The 17,478-nt window shown below is 54.2% G+C and overlaps 1 protein-coding gene across 2 annotated transcripts in view; it reads left to right on the top strand.

Annotated features, from left to right (window-relative positions):
* BMP7 (bone morphogenetic protein 7) overlaps positions 1–17,478 on the top strand; it is a 90,486-nt gene that overhangs the window by 53,852 nt on the left and 19,156 nt on the right. For both annotated transcript variants that reach the window (XM_058562426.1, XM_058562425.1), the window contains exon 3: positions 2,246–2,394. In XM_058562426.1, coding sequence (XP_058418409.1) covers positions 2,246–2,394 — 149 coding nt within the window. The remainder of the gene's footprint in view (positions 1–2,245; positions 2,395–17,478) is intronic.

Below are 17,478 nucleotides of genomic sequence, written 5' to 3' on the forward strand. Positions count from 1 at the left end.
GTGGGTTCTGGAGATTGTTGAGTATTACTTAAAAAGTGGGATTTGGGGGATGTAGGTGGGGATAACTCCAGTTTCCATCTTGTCCTGGTGATGCTGTTCGTCACCATAGAGTGCCCTGCCTGCCCTCTCAAGGCCAGGGGCTGGGCACAGACTTGGCCAGGCCGATTAGATTCTCTGCCCCCAGACGTTTGGATGGAGAGATGCAAGGAGGGAAATACAGCTCAAGTTCACCCCATTGATAGCTGTGGTTAGTGAGGCAGCCTCACACCGGCCTTGGCTCCTGTCTGTCTCTGAGCCTGGTTCCCCATCCCTGTGTAGGCTTCTCTGTGTGACCTGTTAATTTCCCAGAACATTTCCAGTGGGTTCTAAGTTAAAGTAAATTTGAGAGGCTGGCTATCATAAACACTAATAAACTGATTATGCCTCCTGCATGCCTTCTCGTGAGTCTTGTACATATTACCGTGCCTGGTAACTGTCTAATGTGTTATGGCATGAAATAGAATTAAAATTTGGCGAATTCACAAACTTGGAGGTCTCCGAACCACACAGGAAATGTTAATGGGGATGGTTGGCAGTAGTTTTAGAAGGGAGAGTTGGGGACGGGGCCAGCAGGAGATGTGTGCCTTACCTAACGGGGGACCAGCCCCTCGGCCCCAGCCGATGGTTGATGGGTTTCATTACAGTGAGAGTGATTTGACAAAGCCTCTGAAATGGTGACTACACCGGAGCAAAGGTAGTGTCTAGAGGAACTGTATTCTTGTCTGGTTGCAAGCTTGGGCGTGCAGGTAGCCTGGTTGGGTTCCAATCCTGCCTCGACTGTGTCCCAGCAGTGTAACCCCAGGTGAATAACTTTGCCTTCCTGAGCCTCAGTTTTGAGATCTGCACAATCACGCAGGCAGTATTACCCACCTCATTGAGTTATTGTAACGACTCAGTGACATGATGCTGGTCGGGCGTTTCAGCCCAGGGCCTGGCACGTGGTAAGTGCTCAATAAAGAGTTGCTATATCTGATGTCTTCGTGTGTGAGCAGAGAAAATCCACCTTAATTCCCAGAAAAGTTAGCTCACTCCAGGTACGATAGAGATAGTCAGTGCCCTAGGGCAGGGGCTGGCTGGGTGTTGTTCATCACCGCCTGCCACAGCGTAGGGGCTCAAATATTTTAATTGACTATTGAAGGACTCAAAATATTGAAACTTTGAATCCTTATAGTCAAAAGTACAAAGGAGACATTATGATACCTTTTATACTAGAATTCTTCTATCTAGGAATGTAAAAATCCATCCACCCATCCACCAACTCCTCCATCCATCCATCCACCCACCCATCCATCTACCCACCCATCCATCCACCCACCCATCCATCCACCCACCCATCCATCCATCCACCCACCCACCCACCCACCCATGCATCCATCCATCCATCCATCCATCCATCCATCCATCCATCCATCCATCTACCCATCCATCCATCCATCCATCCACCCACCCATCCATCCATCCATCCATCCATCCACCCATCCACCCATCCTCCATCCACTACAAGGTCATCTGTGGTTTTATCCAGTTTGCTATTGCAAAATCTGAGGAAGAGGGAATTAAAGGGCTACCTCTATTAATAATGTCGGTCTAGGAGTCCACCTCCTAACACTTGGTGGACTCATGGAGAAGTTGCATAGCATGGAAATGCAGAGCCTTTGGACTGGTGCTTGATTGCCTGGGCTCAAACCCCACCCTGGCAACTTGCTGACTAAATGACCCTGGGCAAGTCACAGTTTTACCATGTATTCAATGGAGATGATACTATCCCTACAACTTAGGGTTGTGAGAATTGAATGAGATAACGTGTGCACAACACTCGGGACAGTGCCTGGCAAATGGTGAATAAACCAACAAATGGGAACTTCTGTTCCCTAAGACTTCCAGCCACATGGAGGCTGCGTAGTACTGGCCTTCCCCGACTCTGTCCTATGGCACCCCCCTAACTAGTTTGAAGGGCGAGTTTGCCTCGTAGTGGCTCCCTGTCCCCTGTGTGTGTCTCTTTACACCTCTTCTGCACTCCCTTTCCCTACCACAGCTACTAAGGGGTCTCCGTGCCTGGCTCTTGGTCTGATGAACCCCCTTTTAGGGGACCAGCGGGCCTCTTCCTGCCTCCCCCACCCCACAAAGTGCTCCTCTCCATCAGTGTGGCTGACTGAGCTGTGACCTGCTAACCTGGAGCCCACGTCTCTCTCCTTCTCTTCTGCAGGGAGTCGGACCTGTTCCTGCTCGACAGCCGTACCCTCTGGGCCTCGGAGGAGGGCTGGCTGGTGTTCGACATCACGGCCACCAGCAACCACTGGGTGGTCAACCCGCGACACAACCTGGGCCTGCAGCTCTCGGTGGAGACCTTGGGCGGTAAGTCCCTGGCCGCCACCCCAGCTCATTCCGATGTGGCTGCAATCCTGGACTTAAGGAGGGTCGTAGCAGCACTCCTGCTTGTTTCCATCAAGAACGGGCTTCCCCTGCCCCATGCCCAGGTGGTACTCAATGCCAGCCTTTAGATCCAAACCCAAAGCAGCCTCACCTGCTCTGCACGAGACGATTCCACAGTTGGCCACAGCTGGATTGGGCAGAGCCTCCAGCAGCAGGGGTGGCACCCCCCTGTGAGAGATGCAGGATCTCTGCCCATCCTTGGCCTGCTGCGTGGACAGCACCTGCCCTTTCACTGGACCCCCGGGTGACGCCGGGACACGTAACCGGCTGGGACGTGCTGATGTGGCTCCTCAACCGCGGGACGCAGGACATTCTAGGCTGTCCTGTGCGCTGTGGGATGTTTAACAGCATCCCTGGCCTCTACCCACCAGAGGCCAGGAGCATCTCCCAGTCGTGACACCCGGAAGTGTCCCCGGATGTTGGCACATGTCCCCGCAGGGCACAGTTGCCCCTGGGTAAGGACCAGTGCACTGGGGCAAGGCGTTGCACCCCTTCCAACAGTCTGGGTGTGGTTGTGAGTCCCGCATACTGGAGGATCCGCTGTCCGCCTGCCCCCCAGCTCCTTTCACCCCTCTGCGCGTCTGTCTTGTTCTAGAAGGGCAGACAGGAAGGCGAGTGGGGAGGCAGGGCGGACCTGCCGTGCCGATTGCTCCCTCCCCAGAGTGTATTTCTCAATAAGTGGGGATGGTTTGGGGGTCTGTAGCTTCTTCCTTACACCAGTTTTAAGGAAAAAAAGTTATTTTAGAATAGGTAATACATGCTCGTGGCTCAAAACCCAAAAGTTACAGGCGTGTGCGACAGTGAATCGTTTCTCTCTGGCTTCTTTCCCCCAGCTGCTGCGCTCCCCCCGAGGCGGCTGCCCCTTCCATGTTATCGCGTGTCTTTGCAGAGATGCTCTCTGGGTGTTTAAGCAGTTCCGTGTAGATTCTGCTGTCCTTTTTTTCCTCCTTCCATGAGTAGCGGCGTAGTATCTACCGTTCTTCACCGCGTTTGCTCACCTGACAGCTTAGCTTGGAGGTTGGTCCTTTTCAGCTGTTAAAGAGCTTCCTCATTCATTTAAAGGCTGTTGTGTGTTTGTGAACATGTGGTGTGAGGGTGGCTCTGCTGCATGACCCTGTACCTGTGTGTGACCCTGTACCTGCGTGTGACCCTACACCTGTGTGTGACCCTGTAACTGTGTATGACCCTACACCTGTATGTGACCCTGTACCTGCGTGTGACCCTGTACCTGTGTGTGACCCTACACCTGTATGTGACCCTGTACCTGCGTGTGACCCTGTACTTGTGTGTGACCCTACACCTGTGTGTGACCCTACACCTGCGTGACCCTACACCTGCGTGTGACCTTACACCTGTGTGTGACCCTGTAACTGTGTATGACCCTACACCTGTATGTGACCCTGTACCTGCGTGTGACCCTGTACCTGTGTGTGACCCTACACCTGCATGTGACCCTACACCTGCGTGACCCTACACCTGCGTGTGACCCTACACCTGCGTGTGACCCTGTAACTGTGTATGACCCTACACCTGTATGTGACCCTGTACCTGCGTGTGACCCTGTACCTGTGTGTGACCCTACACCTGCGTGTGACCCTACAACTGCGTGACCCTACACCTGCGTGTGACCCTGTACCTGCGTGTGTCCCTGTACCTGCGTGTGACCCTACACTTGTGTGTGACCCCACACCTGTGTGTGACCCCGTACCTGCGTGTGACCCCGTACCTGCGTGTGACCCTGTAACTGTGTGTGACCCTGTACATGCGTGTGACCCTGTACCTGTGTGTGACCCTGTACCTGTGTGTGTCCCTGTCCCTGTGTGTGTCCCTGTACCTGCATGTGACCCTACACCTGCATGTGACCCTGTACCTGTGTGTGTCCCTGTACCTGCGTGTGACCCGTGTGTGTCCCTGTATCTGCCTGTGACCCTGTACCTGCCTGTAACCCTGTACCTGTGTGTGACCCTGTACCTGTGTGACCCTACACCTGTGTGTGTCCCTTACCTGCGTGTGACCCTACACCTGCATGTGACCCTGTACCTGTGTGTGTCCCTGTACCTGCGTGTGACCCTACACCTGTATGTGACCCTGTACCTGCGTGTGACCCTGTACCTGTGTGTGACCCTACACCTGCGTGTGACCCTACAACTGCGTGACCCTACACCTGCGTGTGACCCTGTACCTGCGTGTGTCCCTGTACCTGCGTGTGACCCTACACCTGTGTGTGACCCCACACCTGTGTGTGACCCCGTACCTGCGTGTGACCCCGTACCTGCGTGTGACCCCGTACCTGCGTGTGACCCTGTAACTGCGTGTGACCCTGTACATGCGTGTGACCCTGTACCTGTGTGTGACCCTGTACCTGTGTGTGTCCCTGTCCCTGTGTGTGTCCCTGTACCTGCGTGTGACCCTACACCTGCATGTGACCCTGTACCTGTGTGTGTCCCTGTACCTGCGTGTGACCCGTGTGTGTCCCTGTATCTGCCTGTGACCCTGTACCTGCCTGTAACCCTGTACCTGTGTGTGACCCTGTACCTGTGTGACCCTACACCTGTGTGTGTCCCTTACCTGCGTGTGACCCTACACCTGCATGTGACCCTGTACCTGTGTGTGTCCCTGTACCTGCGTGTGACCCTACACCTGCATGTGACCCTGTACCTGTGTGACCCTGTACCTGTGTGTGTCCCTGTACCTGTGTGTGACCCTACACCTGCGTGTGACCCTGTACCTGCGTGTGACCCTACACCTGTGTGTGACCCTGTACCTGTCAGAGCCTCGGCTCCTCATCTCCAACATACAGAAAGTAAGAGGGCCTGGCATTGGGTTGTTCTGAGATTAAATGAGTTAACGCAGGCAGAGTTTAACAATAGTGCCTTAATGTGCATGCAGCCCCCTGGGCATCTGGGTGAAATGTGGACGCTGGTTCAGCAGGTCTGGGGAGCGGGGGCGTGCATTTCCCACCACCCCCCGGGGATGCAGAGGCTGCTGGGCGCTGGACCCTGCCTTGAGTAGCAAGGGCTGAGAACAGGACCTGGCTCATGGTACACGCCCTGTGAGAGCTGCTGCTACCGTTATTGTTATTGTTGTTGTTGTTACCCCCAAAGTGACTCATCCAGCCCCTGGATGGATGTCTAGGTGTCTTCTGGTCTTCTGCTCTTACGAGCAGGGCAGCAGTGGAACCTCGGCGCACGCGTCACTGTGCCTGAGAGAGTGAGCTCTGGGATCAAGTCCTCAAAGTGGCATTGTCCTTCTGTGGTTTGGATGGATATTGTCAATTGGTCCTCCTTAGAGGTCATTCCATTCACACCCTCACGGTGTGAGGCACCCGTGTCCCCTTCTCTATCGGTACCGGTTCTCAAACTCATCCATCTTGGCTAATCTGATGGTAACACCTGGGATCCTGCAGTTCGGCCCTGCTTTTCTCTCGTGTTTGAGGCTGAGCCCTCTCCCAGGCGCCCTTTGCGGTCTCTCCCCCGTGCACCGTGTGTTCACAGCCTCTGCCCTCTGTTCGGATGGGGTGTTGCTCTTTCCTTCTTTATATTTTAGGGACACTTGCCCCTTGTGATTTGAGCAGCAACTACTTTCCCAGTTTTTAGTTTTTCTTTTGACCGTGGTTGACGCTGGGTTTTGCCAAGTGGATTCAGACAGTGCAGCTGAACTTGATAGCCTTTTCCCTGCTGTTCCTGGGCTTCACTCTTCCTTCCTATCAGAGGCCACTGCTTTGTCTGGAGCTGCCCCTCCGCCTGAGTTTCAGAAAACCAGAATTACTCGCCTAAGGCCACACGTGCCGTGTGGGAGGGGCCACAGAGTTTAGGACCACACTTGTCTTGTTTTCAGGCCGGTCTTCTTTCTACTGATGGTCCCCCCACCTCCCCGCCCCTCCCCCTTCCCTGTCCAGGCCCCTGACACCTAAGGGGGGTCCTAGAAGGTACTGGAGTTTTCCATTGCTCTACATCAGGTTGGCAGACTATGCCTGGTGGACCAAATTCAGCCTGCAGCCTGTTTTGGGGGGGCCTGTGAGCTAAGAATAGTGTTCACATTTTTAAATGGTTGATAAAAATCAAAAGAAGAATATTTCCTGATGTGTAAAATTATATGAAATACACATTTCAGTGTCCATCAAGTCTCATCAACACACAGCCACACTCATTGGTTTATGTATCGTCTGGGCCAGCTTCTGTACTATGACAGCAGAGTCGAGTAGTTGTAACATAGATTCCATGGCCCACAAAACTGAAAATGTTTATTACTTTCAGAAAAATTATTTATAGAAAAAGTTTTCAACCCCTGCTCTAGACCAGCATTTCTCAAACTGTGTTCCTTGAAATGTCAATGGGTGTCCCGGGGGAAAGGGAAGGAGTTTGTGATCAGTTAAGTGTGAGAAACGCTAGGTTGGATAAACGAAACAGATTTCTCTGCAGGGCTTATCAGAGCCTTTATTTGTGAATCTACTGATGGGGAATACAGCATAGAAGAATTCCTAACTTTTTGGGCAATAGAATCATTCAACTCTTATTTTGCCTTAAAAGCCCCTGTGGAATATACTGGGACGAGGTAGAACTGAGGCTAAGGTAGACTTGATTCCTCTCTTCAGAGTGACCATTTCCCTGGACTTGTGGTTATTGGCTAGACCTCTCAGCTTGACCCGTTGGGTCCTGTGCGTCTCTGTCCTGCCTGCCCTGCTGACTTGGGTGGCCCAGATTTGGTTTTTCTCTTAAGTGACACTCAACTTGATTCCCCTAGCGTCAGGCCATCATCTTTCTCCCCAAAGTCAGGGTCTTTGTGCCCTTTTGCCTCCAGCTTCTGCTCCCCCAGGCTGTGGATGAGGCATAACATTTATTGAGGCGGTGCAGCCTGATGGTTAGAGCCTGGGCTGAGGAACCAGCCAGACTCCCTGGGTTCAAATCCCAGCTCTGCTGCTTCCAGCCTTGTGACCCAGAGTGAGTCATTTAATGTCCCGCATCTGGGAAATGGGGTTAATAATAGTTTCCACCTCCCAGGGTGGTTGTGAAGGATTAGATGAGCTCATGCAAGGGAAGAGCTTAATTGCGTCACACGTGGTAGCTGCTAAGCACAGAGTAAGCACTTTGTGCCATTGTCTCCTGTGATCCTCACAACCACCCAGTGAGGTCAATGCTGTCACTAACATCCCATGGTGCGGGGGGGACTCCGAGGCCCCTGAGAGGTGCCGGGGCTCCGTATCCGGCAGCGGCCTGGGGACCCCCCTCCATCCACGCACAGTGTAACCTAGTGGTCTCAGGACACTGCCGAGAGTCGGGATGAGGATTAGATGCTGCCCCTCTGACTCGGTACCCGGTCTCCTCCCCTCCCTGCAGGGCCTGGGTGTCGCCGCCCTGGGACTCGGCTTGTCCAGGCGCTGTGAGCACTAAGTTCGGTGTGGCTGCCTGGGTCAGGGAAGGATCACCCGCTTGCCTGTTGGGGAAGGGCAAAGTGCGCAGCGGCCAATCGAGTGTGTGGATTTCTGGGCCTTTTGGGGATGAGATAAGAAGCAAGTGAGCCCAGCATTTCTGAGACCATGGGCTTCTGGCTGTGAAAGTCTTTTTCCCCTACAACGGTGGTTCTCCAGCATGGCGTCCCTCAGAATCCCCCGGGAGGCACGCTGAGCACCCAGATTCCCATCCCCAGACCCGCTGACGGCGAGTCCCTGAGGAAGGGCCCAGGAATCTGCCTTTTCTCAACGCTCCATGGACGCCTCCGGGCCTGGCCCCGTGACCACACTCTGTCGTGCCCCACGTCTTAGGGTACCCTGTCAATAAGACGGCACCCGGGGTAACCGGCTCCATTCAGGTCCTGGGTCTAAACCTCTTCCTGTTAGATGTCTACACTGGTGAGAGGCCAGCAGAACCTACTGGGGAGTCTGTGGGTTCTGGGGTCCGTTTGCTGGGCAGCCCAGTGCGCATTTACTGTGTGCCAGCGCCCAGCTGTAGAGACAGCCTGGTCCCTGCCCCGGGACCTCCTACTGGCGTTAGCGTAAACCCAGTGAGACGGCACCTGGATGGGCCGAGTCCCGGGGGGAGCCTCCATGCCCAGCTTCCAGGGCCCCATCAGGGAGAGGAGGAGACGGGGCACCGAGTCAGGGGCACAGCACCTATCCTTGCCCTCACTCTCGACAGCATCTTGCAGCCACCAGGCTACTCGCGCCATGGATGGAGAGGGGTCCCCAGTGTCCTCGCCCACACGATGGGCGTGTTGATGACGGTAACCCGGGCGAGCGTGCTTCTGGCCTAGGGGGCCACAGATGTCACAGACTTTCCTTCAGAAGCCTGGTGTTTGGCCGCGTGCTCACTGGGTCTGCAAACGTCACCCGAGACCACCCAGGAAGCCTGCGTCTGTTCTCTCTTCCTCCAGCTGTGGCCTGCCTGTTAGTCACCCCTGGGACGGCACAGCTGGGGCCTGCTCCTGCTGGCGTGCTGTGCGGGGGAGAAGCCCATAAACTCCCCGGGCACCTGTGGCTCATCAGGAATCACTGGGGAGCGTTGCTCATGGGTGAGGGACTGGGTGCCGCAGGAAGGAGGGCTGGTGTCTGCTTGCCTTTCCCTTTGTGCAGAAGAGAGGAGGGGGGGGCCCTCCCTGACAAGCCACACAGGCTGCGCTCCCCACCCCCAAATCCCCCCAGGAGTGAGTGGGAGAGGAGAGAAGAGGCGCCCTGATGGAGGGGACCTGGCACATTCTGGCCCCACCGGAGTGGAGGGCTGGCGAGGGGGCTGTCCAGGAGGTGCTGGTGAGAGCGGAGGCCGGGCCCCGTGCTCGGGGCTCCCGCACAGGACCAGAAAGGGGACAGGCTCGCCGCTCCTGCACAGACTGTGGAGCCCGACGGTCAGATGGCAGCTGCTCCAGACAGCCTCCGCGATCCTGGACAGCTGGTGCAGCCTCTCGGTGTCTTGTCTCTTCATCTGTTCCACGGGCATAATAATGTCACCTGCACTTTGTGGTGGGGAGCAAGACAGGAGAGAATTCATGCAGGATGCTGGACCCTGGGCCTGGCGCCCTGTCCATGCTCGTCAGTGCTGGATATTATTGTTGTTGTTGTTGTTGTTGATGTGTTTAATTCTCACAGTGACCCTGCCCACGTAGCACGATTGTTATCGCCAGCATCTTACAGATGAGGAAATGGAGGCCGAGAAGGCCGGGCAACTTGACTAAAGTGCCTCTCCTCCTGGAGTAGACCTGGGCTTTGCCACGTAGTCTAACTCAAGCCCCTCACTCTTGGCTGAAAAGCCTTCCGAGGAATGTGGTCTCCAGGGACCAGACTTGTGGGGCTGGTGTGTGATTAATGAGCCCCTGCTGGGTACACGGCTGGGCCATCCAGATGCAGAGCCCGGGACCCTACAGCATCTTGGTTCCTGCCTGGCTGTTCCTGCCGCGTCCCCCTTCCTGTGAAGGAAAGAATTTGAAAAAGAACCCAGAAGACAGCGAGCTTCCCGCAGAAGTGGCCAGGACTCCTCCTGCCACTAAAACTGTATTGGAAGTTATGTTTTATGATCATGTTGGTATGAAGACAAATATAATCCTGGCTGGATTAAAAATTAAGACATTTTCTCCTACCCTAAAAAGTTCATGTTTTGTCTTCTGATTTTAAGAGACGTTAAACATTTTCATGGGCCCTAAAAGTACCGTGGGCTGGGCACTGTGCCTGATGGATGAGCTGGCCCTCGGCCTGAATCCCGGGCCAGGGAGCGATGCTGAACCCTCCCTGCCCCAGCACCTGGTTGTGAGAACCCGCCCCCTGCAGTCCCAGGCCTCTTCACCCTTGTGGGCAGCGCATTTATTCACTCAACAAACATTTGTGTGTACCTATGGCGTGCCAGGGGCTGTTGTAGGCAGTGGGGCTGCGGCCTGGAGAGGACAAGGATTTTGCTGTCACGTTGCTCACATTCTCGTAGGAAGAGGCAGACAGTGAAGGGACCATATGCTGCAGGTCAAGCAAGCGGCCTTGAGGACAAGTTCTGAGGGTCTGAGGGCAGCTCGGGGGCTCCTGCTCTCCAGATCAGCACGCACGGTCTCCGGTGCCGCCCGCTGTCCCAAAGCTGCGGGCAGATGAAGACCGTTTTGGGCTGGAGACTCTGGTCTTTGCAGACATGGAAGCCCCTGGTCATTTGTTCCCCAACAAGGATTCCAGCATCTTGTCCTAGTTTACGGGGTCCCCCTCCCCTCCCTTGTCCACAAAAGAAATCAGCTGGAGGCTTGGGGGCAGCATCCATCAGCCCCGCTTCTCTGACCCAAGAAGACTATCTGGTGTCCTCAGTTCCCCGCCTCGCACTTCCTCGTCGGGGGCTCCAGCTGCTCCCGAGCTCCCCGACCGGGAGGGCCCCTTCTCCTCTGGCCCGCCGTCTCTGCCACCTGAAGTGAGACACATGCGAGTCCTGGACGTCACTATGCGCAGAGGGCCTCGGGCCTCTCTCTCCAGGCGTGAGAGCACGTGTCCCTCTTCTTGATCGTCCCAGATGGGATCGAATGGGCTTGCAAGGCCTTTAAAGGATTGAGCGCGGATGCCGTCCAAGTGTGACGCTCACCGAGGCAGCTGGGGCCGGGACTCGGGAGGTGAACCGTCCGCCCACAGCAGCTGGGGAGACGAGCCCGGTAGAGCCGAGGCTGGCGAGCGCCGGATCCCGCCCACAGCGCAGCTGGCTCCGAGGTGCCTTCGCCCTTGCGATTGCTTCACATCCTGTTTGTCCAGAAGCTGGAGCGAGAGAGAAAAGAAGAGGCCTGATGACCCGGAGGCTGGGATTGGTCCTCCCAGGGCTGGGCTGGCAGTGGTGGCGGGGACGGCATTGGGTAATTGGGGCCAGGCAGATGTCACAAGTATTAACTACGTGCTCACTTGTCACTCAGGCCTTGGTCCATCAAGAGCAGTGGCTGAAATTAATGTTTTGCACAATTAATGAGGAACATTCTTATGCTGTGGGCCTCCAAGGGGCAGTTGATGGCCCTGAGCCTGGAAAACAAAGAAGCCACAAGAAAACCAAGATGCACCCCCAGCCCCCTGTAGGCGGGTTGCATCCCCTCCTTTCCCGAGAGGCCCCATCTGTGCTCTGGGCCTGCTCCTGGGGATCTTCTGGGCTAAGGATGCTGATTCTGCTCGTGCCCCCCGGGGACTGCCAGTGGTGGCCTGATGCACCAGCTTGTCCCTGTCCTCAGCTCACTTCCCAGAGTCCTGTGTCCACACCACTGCCCACCTGGCTCGCCTCTTGGAAGGGCTTACCTGCTCTGTGTCTCAGTGAATCCTTCCTACCCTTGGAGGGCCCCGTAGGTGGCCACCACATCCATGCCTGGGCGAGCTCTCCTTTCCACGTGTCCCCCGATGTCCACCTGGACTTGGTGATGGTTTGGTGGTTGAGAGCTTGGCTCGAGTGTGGACTCCGTCTCGGCTGTCCCTGGTGGTGGGTCCGCGTGGATGACTTCACGCCTGTGACCTCACTTTCCTCCTCTGTGAATATGGGATCAAGAGTCCTACCAGGAATGGGCTCAGCACGCTGCCTGGCACAGAGCAGACCCTCAGTAACTGGTCATTTCTCATCTTTGTCGAGAACCAACAAGGGTGCAACCGGCTCTATCAGGAACACTTTCATTGGCAAGTAATAGACAGTAAAAGTGTCTTATCTCATGGGGACATTTATGGTTTTCTCTACAAGTCTGGAAGGAAGTGGATCTAGGGGTGGTTAGAGCAGAGGACGGCACTTTTCCTGTCAAGTACCAGATAGCAAAGGTTCTAGGTTTGTGGGTGGGACATTCTCCATCACGGCTCCTCAACTCCGCCGCTGCAGCGTGAAAGCAGACAGACGGTCTGTGCATGAAGGCACACGGCTGCATTCCAATAAGACTTTATTTGCAAAAACAGGTGGTGGGCTGGATTTGGCCCGCGGGCTATAGTTGCAGACCTCTAGGTTAGAGTATCCCCTGCAGTCAAGGCTCCCCCATCCCCAGCCCGCCGTCTTGAGTGGGTTGATGTGTCCTGAGGCTCATCACCTTGCGGTTGGTGAGACAGCGGCCTCCATGCCCCCAGCATGGAGGAAGGAGGCTGGTGGGCTGGATAAATGATGTTCTCTTCTCCTGTCTGCCTTTTTGGGAGGAAGATGTTTCTGAGAAGCCCGCAGCACCCATCCTAGAAGGGGCTGCGAATGAGGCTGGGGAAGGGTCTGATTTGCAGCCTCCTTGCAGGCCCCTTGAGGAGGGCCAGCGACCAGGGGGGCTGGGCATGGCTGTGGGGTCTGCGACCAGCCACTTGTGCCTCACTGAATGCTCCAGGATTGGGCCTTCTCCGCTCAGCCCTGGAGCGAGAGCAGAGTCTGTTCAGACAGCTTCCCGGCCTCTTCAGGTAGCAGGTGTGATGGTTCACACGGATGGCACCTGGCGTGTGTGAGGCCTCTGGGAAATAGGCAGCACGAGGGACTTTAGTTCTGCTTCACGTCACAGAAATGAAAACGTGGGTCTGCACGAAAACCTGTCCATGATGGTTTCTCGTGATGTTCATGATCCCCCAGACTGGAAGCAGCCCAAGTGTCCTTCACAGGGAAATGGATCAACACACTGGTACAACTGTGCTGTGGAATACTACTGAGCAACAAAAAGGAATGAACTACTGACATATGCCACGCATGGGTCACCCTCAAAGATGCAGATTGCAGTGAGCCGACACAAAAGACTGTGGGAGTCCATTTTTACACGGTATCTGGAAAATGCAAAGCCAGCGGGATCAGAACAGGTCAGCAGTTGCAGCGGCTGGGGTGGGGGAGGCACGTCTGGAAAGCAGGGCTTCTCCACAGCACTAGTGACATTGGGGACTGGGCCGTCCTCTGCTGTCCTGTGCATTATGGGATGTTTAGACGCATCTCTGGCCCCCACCCACTCGATGCCAGTAGCTCCATTTATGAAAACCAAAAATGTCTCCAGACACTGCCACGTGTCCCCTGGGGAGCAGAGTCACCCTTGTCGCGACACAGCGCGATGAAAGGCAGCTCAAGGGAGTTCTCCGGGTGCTGGGGTCGCTCTCTATGCTGATAGAAGTGGTGATTACATGAGTCTATACATGTGTTAAAACTTACAGATCTGTATACAAAAACAGGTCAATTTTACTATATGTTAATTTAAAAACTTAAAAAGCCAGAAAACAAAAACGGAAGCAAAACACCCCACAGAGGCAAGCCGGGAGTTCTACTAAAGAAGCGGAAACCAGCGCAGTCATTGCCGTGGGTCCTGACCTGTGCTGGGTGGGCCGCCCCACCATGTGGGCTGCAGCCTGCGGGGGACCAGTTACCGTCATACGTTGGGAAAACCTTCCTCTCCTGACTTAAGGAGCACCTCTTGGCAGATAAAATACAAGACGCCCAGTTACATTTGAATTTCAGATAAACAACAAATAATTGCTTAATATAAGTAGGTCCCACATATTGCAAATATTGTTCATTTATCTCAAATTCAAATTTAACCAGGCATCCTGTATTTTTATTTGCAAAATCTGGCAACTCTAGTCTTGGGCAAATCTTCAGGTGTTTTTTATTTTAACCTATTAAGCCTGGGCTAGAATACAAATCTTTTCCACTTTCCCAAAGATATAGACCTATGTTTAAACATTATGTGTGTCTTTTCTACCTGCTTGGATCAATTAATTCACCACCTCAGTCCTTCTGCCCAATACATTTGGCCTGGCTCCCTGTACAGTGTGACTTGCCCTGGACGCTTAAATACGAATAATCAAAATGAATACTTGCACAAAACAAAGCCTATATATTGTAACATCATAAAGCAAAAAGGAATTCCTCTCCCAGCCAACCCACATGTCCTCTCCCCCAATATAAGCTTTCTCGGCCCTTTTTGGGGGTATTAAAACAAAAATAAACTTTATGTATGAACATACCCACATAGGCTGGTAAATGCTTTAAATTTCTTTTCTCCCAGGTGGAATCACACCATAACATGTTCTGCCCTCACTTCTTGGCCAATCTGAGGGGACCTTCCTTCTCTGGACCCCCCGAGCGCCGGTCCTATCTTCTTCCCGTTGCAAACCCCAGGGCACAGAGCAGTGCTGGGCTCGGCCACATGCAGCAGGAATGTTTGTAAATAGATGAATGATTGTTTAGGTGGCTGGTCGGCACTTCACGCACGCCCTCTGGTTTAATTATCCCGTCTTGATAAAGCACCACGTTGTCTCTACGGTTTTGCAGTTAAAAACTTGACTCAATGACTTCCCTCTGCACGTCTGTCTTGCCTGGCTTACTTAGGGACGGTATAGGTAAAGCCTTGGCTCTCGACCTGGACGTTTTGCTGTCCAGGGGACACTTGCCCATGTCTGGAAACATTTTGGGAGCATTTTTTGGGAGCAGCCAGGGACGCTGCTACACGTCCTGCAGTGCCCACGACAGCCCCACAGAGAATCATCCAGCCCAGACGCCAGCGCCGGGCAGCGCACTGGCTGTGACCATGCTGTGGGCCCATCTTGGAGCTTCTCCTGTGCTGGGACGGCGGGTGAGGGGACCGTCCCTGCCCTGAGCTTGTTGGAGGAGGACAGCAACACATGTGCAGGGCCCAGAGGCCCGCCAGGAGCGCTGTGGGGGTCTGAAGGAGGGCACGAGGGGCTCATTTCTGGACCACCACTCAGCTTCCTCTCTCCCCGCCCCGTCTGTTCCCCACACCCCAGCCCAAGTGGGCCTCTCGCCACGGAACTCTGGCCACGTCCCCGTCGCCAAACCCTCCATGGCTGCCGTCACACCTAGAACGTGACCTAGAACATGACCCAAAGCCCCCGCTGAGGCCCTGCATGACTGGCCCCTGCCCTCCTCCCGGCCTCATGGCCACCGCCCCCTCCCTCACTCTCTCCAGCCCTACTGCCCTCCTTGCTGTTCCCCAAACACACCACGTACATTCCCGTCTCCTGGACTTGGCATCTGCCGTTCCCTCTGCTGGAAATGGTCCTCCCCCAGAACCCCCATGGCTGAGAAGCCTTCCCTGACCCGTCCCCCTTGTTCCTGAGCATATCTGGTCAGCTCTGGGGGGCTGTAGCCCTGTTCTGGCTCTCTGCTGTACCCCTCACTGAGCACAGTGCCAGGCACACGGCGGGTGGTCCTTAAATAGTTGTTGAATGAACTAGTAAATGAATAAACGAGTTGGTTGCTCAAGCCTCAGACACATAACCCAAATGTCCATTGGCAGGAGAGGACAAGCAAAGGAATTTCCAGCTGCGAGGCTCCTCCATGGCCATGAGGGATGAGGTCAATGGGTGTTGCATTGACGTGGAAAGATGTCCATGGTATATAATGTGAAAACCAGGTTTATATGGACCAGCAGTGACAGCACAGTACCAATGACGAGGAATCGAACGCACGTGTTTGTCTGTCTGTGCATGCCGGGGCTGGCCTCACGGTGTGACCCGCACAGCACCCTGACCTGGGGCCCTGTGTGTGTTTGATGCTCTGCTGTCACCATCCTGAAATTTGTAATGACTTCTGGACAAGGGGTCCTGCGTGTTCATTTTGCACTGGGCCCCGAAGATTCTGTAGCTGGTGCTGGTGCCAGAGGATGGCTGGAAAGTTGATCCGTCTTCTAGAACCCCAAATGGGCTCTGTGCAGGAGGTTCCAGGGGATCCTGAAACTGTGTTCTGCTTGCAGACACCAGGCAGTGTTTTTATAATCCCATTTCCCCAGGAAGAAGCGAGGGAGATGAACCCAGTTCAGAGTCTTTCATTCCAAATTCCTCCAAATGACCATGGTCACGTATTTGACATTTCAAGGAATACCAGGGAGGAAAGACTTGCCGCTGGGAGAAAGTCGTCTCCTCCCCACCCCAAGGTGGCCGTTTCAGATGTGGCCCTGGGCTGAGGGGGTATCCGTGCTCACCTGCAGCCCCCGCCCCACGATGGGGAACCCTGACCCCTGTTCAGCACCAGCACGTGGGGCGGCCCAGGATGGAGGCTTGGGCGTGTTTGCAGCAGAAGGACACGCTGGTGTCGTGGCTGAGGGCACGGCTTTGCCTTCCGACAGAGCGGCGTTCCAATCCTGACTCCGCCACTGACCAGCTGCTGGGCGTTGGTCACAGGAGCCTATTTCTCTTTGTCAGGTGAGGTCCCTGCGCCTGCCCGGGGCTGTGTTGAGGATCGGGTGGGCTGTGAGTGTGTCCGCTGTTGGCACAGAGGCATTGGTTCATTTAGTAAATGGACGTCAGGAGCCCATGAGTGCCAGGCACTACGGGAGGCGTTCTTGTTATAAGAAACTGTGCCCCAGGGTTCGGTTGGTGGGTCATTCCTACCCTTGGTTTTTGTTTTTTGGTGTTTTTTTTTTGTCTTTTTTAAAATTGAGATATAATTCACATATAAAACTCACCATTTTAAAGTGTACAATTTGCTGATTTTTAGTATAGTCACATTGTTGTGCAAGAGTCCTACTAATTCCAGAACATTTCCATCATCCCGAAAAGAAACTGCCTATCCATTAGCACTCAGCCCCCCATTCCCTGCACCTACCCCAACCCCTGGCAACCACTAATCTGCTTTCTGTTTCTGTGGATTTACCTGTTCTGCGCATTTCATGTGAATGGAATCACACCTGTGATGTTTTGTGACTGGTTTCTTTCACACAGCAAAATGTTTTCAAGGTTCATCCATGTTGTAGCATGTGTCAGAACTTCATTTCTTTTTATGGTGAATAATATTCCATTGCATGGATATACCACATTTTGTTTATCCATTCATTAGCTGATGGACGTTTGGGCTGTTTCCACTTTTTGACTATCGGGAATAATGCTGCTGTGAACATTGTGTACAAGTTTTCGTGTGAACCTGTGTTTTCTGTTCTCTTGGGTATGTACCTAGGAGTGGAATTGCTGGGTCATGTGGGAACTCTATATTTAACTGTTTGAGGAACTCCAGATTGTTTTCCAGTGTATTTGCACCGTTTTTATAGTTGCACCAGCACTGTATGAGGGTTCCACTTTCTCCAACTCCTCTGCACACTTGTTTCTAGTCTGCCTTGTTGTAGCCATCTGAGTGGGAGGGA

Source organism: Diceros bicornis, chromosome 19 (assembly GCF_020826845.1).
Source record: "Diceros bicornis minor isolate mBicDic1 chromosome 19, mDicBic1.mat.cur, whole genome shotgun sequence".
In the NCBI taxonomy this organism is placed as follows: domain Eukaryota; kingdom Metazoa; phylum Chordata; class Mammalia; order Perissodactyla; family Rhinocerotidae; genus Diceros; species Diceros bicornis.